This window comes from Oncorhynchus gorbuscha, linkage group LG17, assembly GCF_021184085.1.
Source record: "Oncorhynchus gorbuscha isolate QuinsamMale2020 ecotype Even-year linkage group LG17, OgorEven_v1.0, whole genome shotgun sequence".
In the NCBI taxonomy this organism is placed as follows: Eukaryota; Metazoa; Chordata; class Actinopteri; order Salmoniformes; family Salmonidae; genus Oncorhynchus; species Oncorhynchus gorbuscha.
The window spans coordinates 29,191,960-29,210,134 of record NC_060189.1 but is presented as its reverse complement, the minus strand read 5'-3'; the positions used below and the strand labels follow the sequence as shown (position 1 = coordinate 29,210,134).

General features: G+C 40.8%; 1 protein-coding gene across 2 annotated transcripts in view; it reads left to right on the top strand.

The window, feature by feature from the left end:
• ldah (lipid droplet associated hydrolase) overlaps positions 1 to 16,693 on the top strand; it is a 70,691-nt gene extending 53,998 nt beyond the window's left edge. The window contains exons 5-8 of one of the 2 annotated variants that reach the window (XM_046309090.1): positions 2,909 to 3,149; positions 10,491 to 10,573; positions 13,145 to 13,203; positions 14,488 to 16,693. In XM_046309090.1, coding sequence (XP_046165046.1) covers positions 2,909 to 3,149; positions 10,491 to 10,573; positions 13,145 to 13,203; positions 14,488 to 14,641 — 537 coding nt within the window. In that variant the 3' untranslated portion in view covers positions 14,642 to 16,693. The remainder of the gene's footprint in view (positions 1 to 2,908; positions 3,150 to 10,490; positions 10,574 to 13,144; positions 13,204 to 14,487) is intronic. The other variant, XM_046309091.1, reaches the window with a different exon arrangement.
• The last annotated feature ends 1,482 nt before the right edge of the window (positions 16,694 to 18,175 follow it).

Sequence of the window (18,175 nt, the reverse complement as noted above, 5' to 3'; positions counted from 1 at the left end):
GTCTCAGCGTGTGTCCCTCGGCATCATTCCGCCTCAGTTGCAGCATTAAAATCGTGGTCATTGTGTGTCTGTGTATCACAACATTAAAGACAATTACGATGCCTTCGCTATTGTTGGCAGTGAGACCTGCTCACGTTGTTGGTAGATAAAATGTAAACATCAACAAAAAATGACTCATGGAACTCTGAGGTCGTCCGATTGTTTTCTATAGGGGAATTATAGGCATGTCTGTCTATTTCACCAAATATCTCACAATGTGTATATTAAGATTTGTTTCAAGTCTGACGCCATTTTAATCATGAGAATCTCCTCTTTCTAATTATGTAAGTCTGGGCAGCGAGCTTGGTTGTCATCAAATGCTCGCCCCAAAATACTTTTTGCCCGTGGAGCGCTGAGCTCCCCCCATTGTTTTCCTATGGAGACGCATGCCGGTCTATTTCACCAAATATCTCACTATGTATATTTAGATTTTTTCAAGTCGGGCACCATTTTAGTCATGAAAATCTCCTCTTTGTAATTATGTAAGTCTGGGTAGCGAGCTTAGTTGTCATCAAACACTAGACCAGAAATAGTCAGAAGTTTTCATTTTTTCCCTACTTTCTCATTATGCAGACATAAGCACAGTTGACACTCATCGAGGTGTTCCAGTTTCGTCTGACGAACAGATAGTAGTGGTCAAATAAAAAGGATACATTTTTCTTGTGCCATTTAGGCGAAATGGAATTCCAAGCATCACTCCAGTCAAAACAGGCTCTGCGAACATTCGATTCCATTCATTTGCTATGGGCTCGTGCTAGTGTTCCAGCTTAGCCAACGTTCTTTTGCCATTTTTCAGCCTTGGGTGAATTTTGACTCGTTCTATTGTCCAGGCTAGTGATGTGAAGCTTGAGACATTATTTTTTAGTTCTGTATGACAGCCACATTAGCAGCTAATTAGCATTTTGACGGTGGTAAATATAGGCGAATATATTGTTAAAAGTCACCTTGCCCGAGTCAGATTTACACGGTCATCAAAACGTCATGCCAGGGTAAACCTACACGAAACACAGCCTTATTTGAAGTGTTTGTAAAATCCACAATAGATAAAATGAATGGTGGAAAAACGATTGGAACCATTTCTGTGTTTGACCACTAGGTTTTATGGGTATTATGACTCATACTGTGGTAAACTATGAATGTCACAGGTTTCACAGTCGTAGATCACTGTTAATGCATGCTATTATGTTATCTCTTAATATGTGGTTGCTTGCCCCTGTCCCCCTCCCCATGTAAAAAAAACAGCCTTTCTTCCTACTATCTGGTCTTAAGGGGATGCCTTAGTCTTTTAGTGAGTTTGTTTCACTCACATTGGAGGATGGCCTTTCTCTCTTCCTCCCTCCTTGTCTCTCTCTTTCCCCCTCTTCACCCCTTTTACCCCTAAATTTAAACCTATCCTTCCGCCCACCTCTCCATCCATTCCTTATGTCCCTGGTGCAGTCCTTGAAAAGGAGTTAAACCTCCGTGTCCCCATAAGGATCTCTGGATCTAGTTTATCAATCCCTGCTTTGAACCGGTCAGAAAAAGAGAAATACAGCAACCACAAAGGATGGATAATATTCACATCCTTGCTCTCTCTGGGTCGATGACTGACTTATGTTGAGGTTTATCACTCTTCCAGTCTGCTGCTGGCCAAACAGTGGCAGGTGCTTCCTGTTTCCTAGGACTGGTGTCTTTAATCTCTCTGACTCTCGTTTTATCTATCTATATACAGTATCTATCTCTCTCTCTTTCACTTTTTCTCTCTCCTCTTATTTGTTCTCCAGCACATGCGTTGCCCATGTCACGCCCTCTCTTTTTCTGCACCTCTCATCGCTTTTACCGCTTTCATTCTACCACTACGAAACACATGCTCTCACCAACAATATATTTCTCTCTCTCGCTCTCTCTCTCTCTCTCTCTCTGTCTCTCTCTCACTCTCTCTCTCTCTCACTCTCTCTCGCTCTCTATTTTTCTCTTTCTCTCTTTCTCTTTCTCTCTCTCTTTTTTCTCTCTTCTCTCTCTTTTTTTCTCTCTTTTTCTCTCTTCTCTCTCTTTCTCTCTCTTTCTCCCTCTCTCTCTCTCTCTCTTTTTTTTCTCTCTTCTTTCTCTCTCTCCCTCTTTTTTCTCTCTTCTTTCTCTCTTTTTTTTTTCTCTTTTTCTCTTTCTCTTTTTCTCTCTTTCTCTCTTTTTCTCTCTCTTTCTTTCTCTCTCTCTTTTTCTCTCTCTCTCTTTCTTTCTCTCTTTCTCTTTCTCTCTCTCTTTCTCTTTCTCGTTCTTTCTCTTTCTCTCTCTCTTTTTTTCTCGTTCTTTCTCTCTCTCTCTTTCTCTCTCTTTCTTTTTCTCTTTCTCTCTCTCTTTTTTCTCTTTCTCTCTCTCTTTCTCTTTCTCTTTTTTCTCTTTCTCTCTCCCTCTTTCTCTTTCCTTCTCTCTCTCTCTCTCTCTCTCTCTCTCTCTCTCTCTCTCTCTCTCTCTCTCCCTCTCTTTCTTTCTCTCTCTCTCTCTCTCAATCTGTTTTGTCTTTTATGCCTTTGCTCCTCCACTTAAGCAACTCCTTCTTCACATAGTGCCCCCTGGCAGCACTAGTGTAGCATAACATTAGAGTTGCACACAACTTTTAACTCTAGACTGAATGTTGCAATAAGATACCTGCACATTGTCAAAAAGTTTGGAAAAATCCAAAACCAAATTCATTGTATTTATTAAAACATGATGCCCAAAAAGTGCAATAGTCCATCTTTAAAACTGAAGCCATAAAAAGCTGAAGGTCTGTGAATGTCATGGACTATCTATGCTTCTATATTTATTGTAAGACACACTGAATTAATGCATAGAAGAGGGAGGTTTAAGTTGGGTATTGCTAACATCCTTTCTTCTACACGTTCTTGTGCAGGTGGTGAAGTCAGTGATGCTGTTCCCCACCATCGAGCGCATGGCGGCGACCCCTCAGGGAAGGGTCATGACCCCGGTGCTGTGCCGCCTGCGCTATGTGGCTTACCTGCCCATCTTCCTCCTCTCTCTTCTACCTGATGTACTCAAGACCTTCATGGTGAAGCTGGTCTTTAGAGGGCTGCGTTCATTGGACCACTCGACCGTGCCGCCTACTGTTAGCCTCATTAATGTGGACACCGCTGGTGAGTCTCTCCCTCTGTTCAATTCAGTTTCATTTCACTTCAGAGCCAAAGAAGAAGGGGAAACGAGTAAACTCAAGCTTTGTCAAACTACAGTGATTAACCTGTCCATGTAAAGACAATCCAATTTTGGCCTGTCTATATTATAATTTCCATAGTCTGTACATGCTCACAATTACAGTTGAAGTCGGAAGTTTACATACACTTTAGCCAAATACATTTAAACACAGTTTTTCACAATTCCTGACATTTAATCATAGAAAAATTCCCTGTCTTTGGTCAGTTAGGATCACCACTTTATTCTAAGAAGGTGAAATGTCAGAATAATAGTAGAGAGAATGATTTATTTCATATTTTATTTATTTCATCACATTCCCAGTGGGTCAGAAGTTTACATACACTATTTTTTTTTTTTTAGCATTGCCTTTAAATTGTTTAACTTGGGTCAAATGTGTCGGGTAGCCTCCCACAAGCTTCCCACAATAAGTTGGGTGAATTTTGGCCCATTCCTCCTGACAGAGCTGGTGTAACTGAGTCAGGTTTGTAGGCCTCCTTGCTCACACACTCTTTTTCAGTTCTGCCCACAAATGTTCTATAGGTTTCAGGGCTTTGTGATGGCCTCTCCAATACCTTGATTTTGTTGTCCTTAAGCCATTTTGCCACAGCTTTGGAAGTATGCTTGTGGTCATTGTCCATTTGGAAGACCCATATGCGACCAAGCTTTAACTTCCTGACTGATGTCTTGAGATGTTGCTTCAATATATCCACATACTTGTCTTTCCTCATGATGCCATCTGTTTTGTGAAGTGCACCCAGTCCCTCCTGCAGCAAAGCACCCCCACAACATGATGCTGCCACCCCCGTGCTTCACAGTTGGGATGGTGTTCTTCGGCTTGCAAGCCTCCCCCTTTTTCCTCCAAACATAACGATGGTCATTATGGCCAAACAGTTCTATTTTTGTTTCCTCAGACCAGAGGACATTTCTCCAGAAAGTTTGATCTTTGTCCCCATGTGCAGGTGCAAACCGTAGTCTGGCTTTTTTATAGCGGTTTTGGAGCAGTGGCTTCTTCCTTTCTGAGCGGCCTTTCAGGTTATGTCGATATAGGACTAATTTTACTGTGGATATAGATGCTTTTGTACCCGTTTCCTCCAGCATCTTCACAAGGTCCTTTGCTGTTGTTCTGGGATTGATTTGCACTTTTCGCACAAAAGTAAGTTCATCTCTAGGAGACAGAACGCTTCTCTTTCCTGAGCGGTATGACGGCTGCGTGGTCTCTTGGTGTTTATACTTGTATACTATTGCTTGTAAGGTTTAACATGGTAACTTCAGGCATTTGGAAATTGCTCCCAAGGATGAACCAGACTTGTGGAGGTCTAGAATTGTTTTTCTGAGGTCTTGGCTGATTTCTTTTGATTTTCCCATGATGTCAAGCAAAGAGTTTGAAGGTAGGCCTTGAAATACATCCACAGGTACACCTCCAATTGAATCAAATGATTGCCTATCAGAAGCTTCTAAAGCCATGACATCATTTTCTGGAATTTTCCAAGCTGTTTAAAGGCACAGTCAACTTAGTGTATGTAAACGTCTGACCCACTGGAATTGTGATATAGTGAATCTGTCTGTAAACAATTGTTGGAAAAATGACTTGTGTCATGCACAAAGTAGATGTTCTAACCAACTTGCCAAAACGATAGTTTGTTAACAAGAAATTTGTGGAGTGGTTGAAAAATGAGTTTTATTGACTCCAACCTAAGTGTATGTAAACTTCCGACTTCAACTGTATGTGTATATTCTCCGACAGTGTTCTCTTTTATCCAGTAGTGACTTCCCCCATAAAACGTTGCGTGTGAATCTCATGTTGCTTTATCCAGTCTTTTGAACGAAGAAAGAAAGTATCTCCGTTTTGGCACACGAAGGCATACATTACTGTAGCATCAGGAGATACGATGTTTGTAATTAGGTTTATATAAAGCAAAGATAATCCCAGCCGGGAGTGGCTGCCAAGAGGAGGATGGCATATTTCACTGTCAGAGATTATATGTTATTTATTAGAACTCCTAGAATATATCCCCTCCTCTTTATTTGCCAGATGATTGCTGGGGTATGGGTATAAACGGGAGTAATTAAGACCGCTCCTTGGAGGAGGAGAAGAGCCAGCCATCCCTCCTTCCTGCACAGAGTGGAGGAAAGCTCGCTCTCTCTTTCCCTCGGATTTGAAGTGCGCTCTGTTTTCCCCCACCGTTTGTCCTGGGAGGGGAGAGATTGATGTTGTGGCGGCCCGAGGGCCTATGCCAAAAAAACGTCTCTACAGCAAGTAACCATGCCCTCAGTCTCTCCTGTGAGGTCAGAAAGCCTCTTCTTCTTCTTCTTGCCTCTGTTGAGCATGTTTTTTTATCATTAGCACTTCCCTTTAATTTGCTTTTGGAATTTTTATTCCCTCATGGTCAAAATGCTTTGCGTTTTCCTGCTCAATTAATTATATTTGGACTAGTTAAATATGGCATTAAACAACCTAAAATCTTCATGGTTTTATACCTTTTTTCGAAAGAGAAGATCAGTTTTCTTTGATTTCTAAATGCAAGGTGGAATTTAGTTGTTCCTTATTGGTGTTGCGCTATTGAACATTGGCCCTTGGCTACAGATGGTTCTCTGTCATGTGTTACATACAGTATATAATAAATGGCCAGTTGACAGGCCTAATTAACAAAACATGTTGCGATTAGATGGAATTTCCTGCGTACATTTCAGCGTTTATTTTTTCTGAAATCCCAAGCAGAGAACGTTGATGTTTTGGTGCTGATGGAGGGTTCTGGGTGCTCAATAGCAGTAGCAGTCACAGGCCGCCACCATTATTATACAGCTTTGAAGAGAAAGCAATAGTCTGTACCCCATTTCTTAGCTTGTACTGCTCTAGACAATTGAGTTGACCATAAATTGTCGCCTAATGCCAATTATTATACAATACGAAATATATAGAATTTTGTTCACACTTTATTGTTTGAAGTATTCATTTGATTTATTTAGTAAGTATAGCTTACTTATTAACTGAACTGTGTCAGACATTCCACCCATCTGTCTCTTGGAAAACAATATTTGTTTGTTCTTCAGCTTATTTGAACACATCTCATTGTTCTCTCATTCCTGCATGCCTTTGCTTGTTGCTGGTATTCATCCTGTTTGCTGGTGAGTTGGCAATCTAGTCAGAGACTGACTCCACAGCCTGTCTCTTCAGACTCCGGGGCCAAGTGGAACAGAGTTAGCAGCATATACATCAGGAGCACAGCAGGAAGGGGATTAAACTCCTCTAAGCAGGCAACCTTGCACCAGGTAGAGCAATGTCATCACTCAGCTGGAGGGAGACTGGCCTTTTTTCTTCTTATGGAAGTCCAAGTAACACAGTGAACAATATCCTCTCCACGTACTCCATACTGGGAAGAGGGATGTGCAGCACGAAGAGAAAGTCTTGCACTAACTTTCTTTGATATGTGTAATGTTTTGCCATCATTACCTAAACACAGGGTAAATGTGACTGGACTTCTCAACTTCCTCATTGTACTGGTCTTTGCTGATTGCATGAGAGTTTATATGTTATAAAATCAATGTTATGCTACAGGTAGATTACAACCTCACAAAAACAGCATGATAGCCTGTTTCCGGTGGGAGTGTTTCGCTATAGTAAGGCACTGTAGCTACTTATTAGTGCTGGCAGCAGCAGTGAGACAGTGGTGTCAATCTGATCTGGGATCTGTGTTGCTGATTCTCTCTGGTCTTATCTCCTCAGCCAGTCACTAACGAGCCACATGTGTGAGGATCTGTAAATTGGGCTGGAATGCCATGCCCTACCAAGTACAACCCCCCCCCCCCCCAACTCCACTGCTAGAGATAAGGGAGCTTGCTACAGCTGGGGATGTCTCCCCAACAGATCTCATGGACAGGTTGGATTCTCTCTCCCCTTAGCCCCCCACCCCTCTCTCTCTCGGTTTCTCTCTCTCTCTCTCTTGGCAAGTTCCTATTACTCTTACTCTCTTTGTCATCCCATCTGTTTTCCTTACTGTGCTCTAATTCATCTTTACTTACATGCAACTCAAGCTGCATCACAAGTCTTCCATTGACATTGATGCATGATTTACCTTGACTTCCTCAAGTTAGGATTCTGTCCTCAGTCATGTGTTACAGAAAGACCAGGAACGTTGCCTAGAGGTTACTATGCTCAAACTTGACATGTGAGTGACTGAGGTAAACAGAATATTTTAAACATAATATTGCTGATATCGGCAGGTACACATGAGTCGCCATGGCTACGCACAGAGGAAGGGGGTACAGATTTTGTTTTCTGTCATAATACGCAGATAACTGGCCATTTGTGAGAGATCAAACATCACCCAACCCAAATGCCTAAAGGCTTTGAAATCAAGGTGTATTTGCGTTGAGGTTGGTTTTTCCTATATCACCATATACAGTACAGTATATTCTCTCAAAATAGGATAACATCTACCTGAAACAGCATCTAGTTGGTTTCGGTGAATACTCAATGCATTTTTTACTTAAAGCCACACTGTCAAATGTGCATACCATCAAAGAGGAATCATTTATTTTGATGTAGTATTGCTCCATATGCAACAGTAAGGCTGTGTAACTAAATGGAAGTAGATTAACCATTTATGAGTAATTACACAATGGTGGGAAGAGAAAGTATTCAGCTTGACCAGGTTAAAGACCTTTGGAACCAAGGGGATGCTATCATGAAGTAATTTACACACTCAGAAAAAAGCTGGATTTTACAGAGAGTGAAGATTTACGGAGATAGTTAAAAATGTGTGTGGAATGTAGGAAGTAGCCCATAAAGACCCGGGGCAGCACCTCAAGATGTCTCACAAACAGGAGTTACTGGTTGAGTTTTTCTAGACAGCTAGATGTTGATTGAGACAGGGTTACGGTGAGGTTTCAATGTTTCCTATCTATAATAGTCCCCCCCCCCCCCCCTGTCTTGAGTGTCTGAAAGCACAGTCTCACAGAAGCTATGATTGACTCATCTTGGATGTACAATTGAATTGCTTATTAAATAGCCAGATGGTAATATAATATCACATTTTGATTTAATTTTCAAGGGAGACTATTTTAGAAACATATGTGCAGCACATCTGTTGAGATCCTTCAGGTTGCAGTGTGTCGCACAGTTTTTGCACAAATTGACACACACAATGCCTGCATTCACTAGGCCGTTCTCTCCTGTTGGCCATCCCTCTGCAGCATAAATCAGAGAGCTAAGTGTGTCCCTCTTGTTGCTGTGAAGCTGTTGAAACCCCCAACTCACCGGGATCTCTGGGAGACGTACAAGCTGCCTTTACAACCCTGGGCTAAGCCCTCAAAATGTAGGAAATTACCTCAAAGACTAAACAAACCAGTGCTATATGAAAGAATCACACCCTCTTTACTGACTTGGAACTTTTCGTCTTTCACTCTTTCTGCCTCTCACCCTTGGCCTTTGGAGTAAGAAAAGCATTCTTTCTCTCCAGTCCTGTGCCAGGTACAAAGCGCTTCAAAGCCGGCCCTCCACAATACAAGGCGACGCCACTCACAGATTATGATTAATATGCGCACAAGTGGTGCAGATTTGCAAACGGACATTCACTTCCTCCTCCTCGGAACAGCAAAAGATGGAAATATGAGTGGCTAGCTATGGGGACCTGAATCCCCCTTCCCCCTTCCACACACAGACACACACACACACAAACCCCCCACTGCCACCACCTCATCCAGAAAGGGACCGTGGCAGTGAGGAGATAGGCGTGAGTGATCACTCACAGGACAGGAGGATATTCGTACAGGATATTAACAGTTTTCTCATCCATATATTCCTCCCCAACCACCCACTGAGTACAGCCTAGAGATTACTCTCACTGAACATTTCCTTGAATCATTGTGTTGAGCAGAAATTAGTTATTCGGTTTCGATGATTTTGTGTGTGTGTGTGTTTGTGTGTGTGCAGCTTGCGTGTCTGAATTATTGATGGACTCTCAAAACTTCTGAAATAGCAGCAATATTTTCCAGCGAGTGCAGCTTTTAAAAAAAAAATGTTTTTAAGTGTCCCTCGACTAATGTTTTTAATAAAAAGTTCATGCTGCTGAATGGGAAAAATAATGGAACATAGAATCAAAGGCATTGGGTTACACTGCTCTCTGGGGATGGTTTTCCCCATCTTTCACTCACATTTTTACTGTTATCATTTCTGGTATCCAATGAGCCATCCATGTTCTTCCCCATTATATTTTCCAGCTGTGTAAGATTGAGATGGATAATTGGGAGTTAGTGGGGGGGTGAGATAAATTAATCTCTGATTTCTTAGTGCTCGTACTCTTTCCTTTGAATTTTTGTTGAATGTTAAAACAATGATACTACACATGCCTGTGTGATACTACATGTCTGTGTGTGTTTTTACAGCTTGAGAAAATAGAAGGAACAGTGTTATACACTCAGTGGCCAATTTATTAGGTACACCCATCAAGTACCCGGTCGGACCCCTGTAGCATGAAGGGATGCACCTGGTTAGCAACAATGTTCAGATATGCTGTGGCGTTCAAATGTTGCTCAATTGGTATCAAGGGACCTAACGTGTGCCAGGAAAACATTCCCCACACCATTACACCATCTGTATCGTTGACACCAGGCAGGATGGGGCCATGGACTCATGCTGCTTACGTCAAATCCTGACTCTGCCATCGGCATGACGCAACAGGAACCGGGATTCGTCGGACCAGGCAATGTTTTTCCACTCCTCAGTTGTCCAGTGTTGGTGATCGTGTGCCCACTGGAGCCGCTTCTTCTTGTTTTTAGCTGATAGGTGTGGAATCTGGTGCAATAGCCCATCCCTGACAAGGACCGAAGAGTTGTGTGATCCGAGATTCCGTTCTGCACACCACTGTTGTACTGTGCCGTTATTGGCCTGTTAGTTTGCACAGATTCTTGCCATTCTCCTTCGACCTTTCTCATCAACAAGCTGTTTTCGCCCACAGGACTGCCGCTGACTGGATGTTTTACGTTTGTCACACCATTCTCGGTAAACCCTAGACACTGTCGTTTGTGAAAAGCCCAGGAGGCCGGCCGTTTCTGAGATACTGGAACCGGCGCACCTGGCACCAACAATTGTACCATTCCTGGGTCACTCGTTTTGCCCATTTTAGCGTTCAATCGGACAGTAACTGAATGCTTTAATACCTGTCTGCCTGCTTTATATAGCGAGCCATGCCCTAGTTTTATGAACCTAACCCTAACCTAATAAACTGGCCATCGAGTATGATAACAACAGCCTAATTATTTGTCTTGTTTTTCCTCTTTTATTTCAGCCAATGCTATGTACATGGGGAGTCAAGAGATGTTGGAAGTTCTGGAGAGAGACAACTTCACCATCAATCAAAACCTTGACAAGGTAGGAAACATACAGTATATATTTCATGTTTATTGTGATCTTGTTGGAATATACAGTGCATTCGGAAAGTATTCAGACCACTTTTTACACATTTCGTTACATTACAGCCTTATTCTAAAATCGATTAAATACATGTTTTCCTCATCAATCTACACACAATACCCCATAATGAAAAAGGGAAAACAGATTTTTAGAAATGTTTTATTTATTTATTTATAAAAATACTTTATTTACATAGATATTCAGACCCTTTGCTATGAGACTCAAAATTGAGCTCGGGTGCATCCTGTTTCCATTGATCATCCTTGAGATCAAATCAACAACAAAAACAATGTATTAGTAACATGCGCCGAATACAACAGGTACAGCCTTATGTTGTACAACTTGATTAAAGTCCACCTGTGGTAAATTCAATTGATTGGACATTTGGAAAGGCATAGACCTGTCTATATAAGGTCCCACAGTTGACAGTGCATGTCGAGTAGAAACCAAGCCATGAGGTTGAAGGAATTGTCCGTAGAGCTCAGAGACCGGGTTGTGTCGGGTAACAGATCTGGGGAAGGGTACCAAAAAATGACTTCAGCATTGAAGGTCCCCAAGAACAAATGGGCCTCCACCATTCTTAAATGGAAGAAGTTTAGAACCACCATGACTCTTCCTAGAGCTGGCCGCCCGGCCAAACTGAGCAATCTGGGGAGAAGGGCCTTGGTCAGGGAGGTGACCAAGAACCCAATGGTCCCTCTGACAGAGCTCCAGAGTTGGAAACAATCTGCAGCACTCCACCAATCAAGCCTTTATGGTAGAGTTGCCAGACGGAAGCCACTCCTCAGTAAAAGGCACATGACAGCCCTCTTGGAGTTGCCAAAAGGCACCTAAAGGACACTCAGACCATGAGAAACAAGATTCTCTGGTCTGATGAAACCAAGATTGAACTCTTTGGCCTGAATGTCAAGCATCGCGTCTGGAGGAAACCAGGCACCACTCATCACCTGGCCAATACCATCCCTAGAGTGAAGCATGATGTTTTTCAGCAGCAGGGACTAGGAGACTATTCAGGATCGAGGAAAAGAAGAACTGCACAAAGTACAGAGAGATCCTTGATAAAAATCCTGCTCCAGAGCTCTCAGGGCCTCCAACTGGGGTCAAGGTTCACCTTCCAACAGGACAAGACCCTAGGCACACAGCCAAGACAACATAGGAGTGGCTTCGGGACAAGTCTCTGTATGTCCTTGAGTGGCCCAGCCAAACCGGACTTGAACCCGATCAAACATCTCTGGAGAGACCTGAAAATAGCTATGCAGCAACACTCTCCATCCAACCTGACAGAGCTTGAGAGGATCTGCAGAGAAAAATGAGAGAAACTCCCCAAATACAGGTGTGCCAAGCATGTAGCATCATACCCAAGAAGACTCGAGGCTGTAATCGCTGCCAAAGGTGCTTCAACACAGTACTGAGTAAAGGGTCTGAATAGTTATGTAAATGTGATATTTCCATTTTTAGTTTTAATACATTTGCTAAAATGTCTTAAAAAAACTGGTTTTGAATCCATTTTAGAATGAGGCTGTAACGTAACAAAATGTGGAAAAAGTAAAGGGGTCTGAAGAATGCACTATAACTCCATCCCGATATGGGCTTGATAAAGTTTACCCATAGATACAGGGTGAATACAGACAGTAAAACAAACCATCTCTGGTGGACATATTGAGAAATGGACTGACATGTTACATGCTGACCACACCCACCCGCATTGCGTGCGGGTGCGTGTGCGAGCGGTGCGTGTGCGAGCATTGCGAAATAAATGTACACATACATGTTATTCATTAATTTAGTCCAAATTGCACGCCAACGAGCGTCTGCATAGCCAGGCGCTAAAATAGAACTTGGTTTTATGTTTAATGCTTGACACCCTGGGAAACCCCACCTCTCCCATCTCCTCATTGGATTTTAGAAGCATATACCCACATGGGTGATTGAAAGATTGAAATGAGGTCCACACTCCAGTCAAAGGTGGTGGCTAACCGCCATATAAAGTCCACAGAAGAATAAGAAGACTGAAGGAGGAAAGATTACTAGAAGCTAACTAGGTTTCCCATTTTATCTGTGGATTATTAGTTGGAGTAGAAAAGATTCTACAAAAATCCCCAAAAAGGGAGCTTTTGCATTTCAGGTGAAATTACAACCCAATGTTTATGAACCCAGGACAAATTAGCTAGCAACAGCAAACTAGCTAGCTAAATGTCCATTAATGTTTCATGTGTTTCCACCTGTCCCCAAATTAATATAATTGGTTCAGAGTTCATTTTGATATTTCAACATGCTTGTCCTGATCACGTCTGTTGGGGATGGACAAAATCAAAATGCGCCTAATGGAACATGCGGACGCACGCACGCACATGCCCGGTCTAGTCAGCATGTTAATATAAGGTGTTGTTTGAAACACAGTGACAGAAGTTCTCCCATGTGCCAGTCCTTCAAAGTGTTAGTCCCTCTCTGACCTATTTAAACTACCGGAGGACCTGCAACATATCCTCCTACACACCATCCATTTACCTTCCCTTTACCTATTCACAGGGAGGTGTTGAACTCCTGAGGACTCTTGGCCCAATGCAGTGGAACACTTACAAACTGCAGTTAAGAGATGTCTCAGTTGATCCATTTTATTAGCCTCATAAATCTGCTGTTCATATACCCTCACGTTTTAATGTTTCCTTGTTGGCAGATGTGAATATTTTATGGGTTATACTCTCTGTAGCTATAACATTCTCACACATACACTCTCTTTTTCTCGAACACAAACACATACACAGTAAAGACAAAAGCCAGACATGAAATGGCAGATACTCCTTTTCTTCCTTTTCAAAGAGAGTGGAGAGGTGAGTGCCACATTCAAGCTGATCAAAGGGAGATCAGCTCTTGCTTTATAGTTGATGTGCAGAGGGTGTGGTCAGATTATAATAGCAGGTGTCACTGTAAGGATCCCCCTTCCACTCTCTCTATCAGGGTTGTGCTCAAATCAGAATTACATTGAGGATGCCTCACATATTCCAATTAAATTATTGTATTTGAACTGAATTTGAATTAAAGTTTTTATTAAAGGCAATATAATTGAATTCAGGGAAATAGCACGGACCCTTCAAAAAGAAGCCAAACAAACAAAATGGTTGATGGAAATATATAATAGCCTATTCTTTAGCACTAAGGCTAAAGGAGTATTATGAACCCTGTTTCCAGAGAAAAGTGATGTATTCTTTGGTGTCTGGAAGTGTGACCTGTCAGATTCAATGAAACTCTCATGTTTTATGACTGAGTAGAATTTCTTTGAATTTCACTGAATTAAATTCTACTTCCTTTCACTCAAATTAAAATTCTACATCCCATGTGGTGTGGCCAATTCAATTGGATTTCAACTCATGAGGTGAATGCGAGTCATTTCCAAAATTCTGAATTGAGCCCAACGTTCTCTCTCTCTCTCTCTCTCTCTCTCTGTCTCTCTCTCTGTCTCTCTCTCTGTCTCTCTCTCTGTCTCTCTCTCTGTCTCTCTCTCTGTCTCTCTCTCTCTCTCTCTCTCTCTCTCTCTCTCACTTTATTCTGATCCATTTTTTTCATCAAGAATAATGAGAATCCCCTTCAGTGTGTGTGCATGCGTGTATGTGTTCTCGCTAGTGTACTCCTTCTCTCTCTGTGATATTAACCAGAATCCTCACAGAAGATGGGTGGAGGCAATGGATCTGTACTGGTTGACAGTCTTTAGACTTCATCTATTGTCAGTTAAAAAGGAGAATTAAAATAAGTGAATGAAAACCTTGGAATCTTCCAGTGCCAAGTGTATCCACAGATCAAATGGAGTTGTAAATTCATAATGAAAAGTGTTAATGCGATGTTAGTTATGGATATTTTGTCATTCCTCTGTTCAGCTTGTGTTTTACTATGGAGCCAGTGACCACTGGTGCCCTGTGCAGTATTATCAGGAGATCAAGAGGAAGTTTCCAGAGGGAGACATCAGACTGTGTAGTCGAGGAATTCGTCATGCCTTCGTCTTGGACGCAGGAAAGGAAGTGGCTGGTATGATCTTTGAATGGATCCGCAAAGATTTGCAAACATGGAGCTAGTTTCAAATACGCTCCAAGCAGCATGACAGTGTGACCGTGATTTAAAGAAATTGTCATCGAAATATCAATTGGATAATGATATTGTCGGTTTATGTTACCTAAATTAATGTAAAACTTTAAAGGAGTGATGCCATCTGGTAGTGAAATGAAAGAATGAAGATATTTGTCCAAATCATTGTCAAAGCTCTTTAAGCACTAAACCATTCCCTAGGCTATAATGTGTGATTATAGCCACTACAGTACCATCACTGCCTTATAGTTACAGAGATATCAGGTAGGCTTCAACAACCACATAGTTTTTATGAAAATCCCAAAATTGACTTGTATTTTGACATTGGACCCCAAAACTTTGTTCTGTCTGTTTTCTTTCCCGATTTTACATTTTAAAATGAGTTTTTATTTCGATATACTGTATAGCTAAGTAATGCATAATGACCAAAACTTTGATACGATTATTAATTCTAATTGTATTGATTTGCGTATCGCGTTGTATCTTTATTGGACCACCAATCATATAAATATGTATTTTTTATTACCAAATTTCTGTTGGGTTGGCAGGCAATTGTGATACTTCACTTTGTAAAGTAATGGTATGTGTTTGCTGAAGAGGACCAAGAGAAATCAGCTGGAATCTATTCATACATTTGATTAGTTCATAGGTTCTTAATTACCCTGTAATGCAATGTAACTATTCAATCAAAAACAACATCCTTTTTGTTTTGCAAAAATGCACATTAATGTCAAACAAACTCAAAGGCATATTAACTCAAACATGCTTTCCTGATGCATGGAAAGAAAGAATGCTGTTTCTGAATGATTCCAGACACGTGCTGAACATGTTTGATTGCGCATGGCAAAATGTGTTGGCAGATCAACTCGATAGTTTTATTTGATTGATGTTTTTCTGTGTTCTGTCAACACAGCCTGATACAGATAACTTGTCTCCATTTCCTGCCCTACAGTGCAGTGCCGGAACAATGTGTTTTTAGTGCATGTTTGATCGAATTTTGCCATAAATCTGTGATGAAATAACAAAAAGGCATGTTCATCATTCCAAAAGTTTAACTCCATCTAAAGTTGGATTTCCTATATTTTGGAAGTCTAAGAAAGTCTATTTCTGACAAAGGAATCTGCAGACTTAGTGTTCATCTTTGACCTCCAACCTCTGACCGAGCACTCCTTCCACTGTTGGCCACCAGCCACTGGTGATGTAACCATTTACAGGAAAGCTCTTCAAAAAGCCTTTCTTAATTTATGTGTTTGATGGGGAATCTTGGTTTATTAGTTGTCTGGATGTATTTGATATCTGCCCATTTTGAAATGCAAATTAATATGGAAGGCTTAGTGTTATCTGAAGCTTAGGCTCCTGTTGAATACACATTGAGACTAATGTTGTTTATACCAGTGTGATGGATGAGATCTGGGCGGAGAGGGAGAGAGAGTTACTGGCTGGGGTTTTGTTCATCCTAGTCACGACAGCAATGCAGTAGAAAGGATTTCAGATACAGAGACTAACAGAAATTCATTAAACAAAGCAATTGGTGGTTGATCCTCTACAAAAAAAAATGTTTTTGAGTTGTGCTCATGTGTAAATGTGGTTTTACGTTACTTTAGATTATATTGCTTTAAATTACTAATCATTATGTACCCTGTATTAACTAAATGTTTTGTAATTGTCATGAAAAATATGAAATTAAACATATATACAGTACTTGTCAAAAGTTTGGACACCTACTCATTCCAGGGTTTTTCTTTATTTTTACTATTTTCTACATTGTAGAATAATAGTGAATACATCAAAACTATGAAATAACACACATGGAATCATGTTGTAACCAAAAATATATTTTAGATTTTAGATTCTTCAAAGTAACCACCCTTTGCCTTGATGACAAAAAAGGAAAATCCCTGGAATGAGTAGGTGTGTCAAAACTTATATATAATTATTAAAAAATGATAGAACAAAAGCTATGTAAATATTTTGAATTGAAATAAATTAAGGACAAATATTTATCTGGGGAATGTATGTTCTTTCACATCCATTGACTTGCTTTGTGATTGCAGTGCCTCTACTTTCACATTTCCTTTGAAAAAAATAGAATTTGTGAGACAAAGTAATGTATCATTGATGACTAACTATTGGGTTTTTAAATTATATTTCCCAGCTCCACAAAGAAAGACAATGTAGTGGTGTGTGAGTTAATATTTGCTCTGACATTTCAGCATACCCTTTTAAAGCCATGGCATGGTCCCTTTATATCTAATTGCCCACAGTTCAGAAAATCCTGTGACTTTTTTCTGCCTCTTAGGAGGGGTTAAATAGTCAATTTCTTCCATAAAAGTACAACAAGATGGCAATAGAGACAGACATGTGCAGCCAAAACACACAAGAGCTGATGCAGGACAATTATCCCCATTCTGAAGATGAAGTGGCATTTCCCTCAGTTGTGTTTTACAGAGGCAGGCACCAAAAACACTCCAGGGCCTCTATAAAGAGTCTCAGAGTAAGAGTTCTGATCAGTTTTGCCTTTTAAATCTTAAATTAATATGATTATATGGACAGAGGGGACCTGATCTCAAAATGAGTTTCTCACAGTGTATTAACATTGCCAGAATTGCAGTACTTTAATGTAAGTTTTTCTGAACCTGGAAAAATATTGGAATTTTACAATTTATTGACTGTTTAAGTGAAGGCGATCTCTTTGAGTTTTGAATACAAAAAACAAAATCAGTTATTTGACAAAAAAATACTAATCTTGGAAGTAAGAGTTTGCTTTTGTCAGAGTAAGCTGTCAGCCCTTTTTGGGTCAGGAAGGATGTGTTGAGCTTGCTGACATCTGAAGGCTTTCAAATTCTAAGGACTATAAAAAAGAAAAGGTTCTTAATATGCCTTAGGGGAAAGTCATCTAAAATCTAAATGTTTTTTGAAGGAGTTCATATTTTGTTTTTGCTTGATTTAAATAAACTCAAGCTCAGGAATGACACCAATGGATTGAACTCCGTTGAAGTTCTGAGGACTAAATCTTGGTCTGAGCATTGGCTACACATGGTTATATCCCTCGTGGTCATCGTTTAGATTTTTCTGTGAATGGACTTGGCATGGACTGATTGCCAAGGTGCCTGTGCTCTATCAAAGATCTGCTTTAGGTAGATGTCATATCTTACCCAACCCAAACCCCATGCTGGTTTTTACTTATGGAAAACATAGATGGAAACATCTCCCTAGAGAAAACCATCACCAGCTGCATTGTGGAGACATTGGAGGAAAGAATCCCTGTGTAAACCAAGCCTACTTTAATCTCCCTCTTTGGCCCCATCAAAAGGAATGACAAAACCCCTTAATTAACTTATCCTTGATTTAAACCATGAGACACGGGTATTTTGTGGTGGGAAATGGAGTAATCCTGCCCTGGTGGTTTAAACTGTGGCAAAATCAAACAAGCATTACTGTGTTATGTCTCTTTGGTGGTGCAGGTCCCCTTGCGGGGACAAA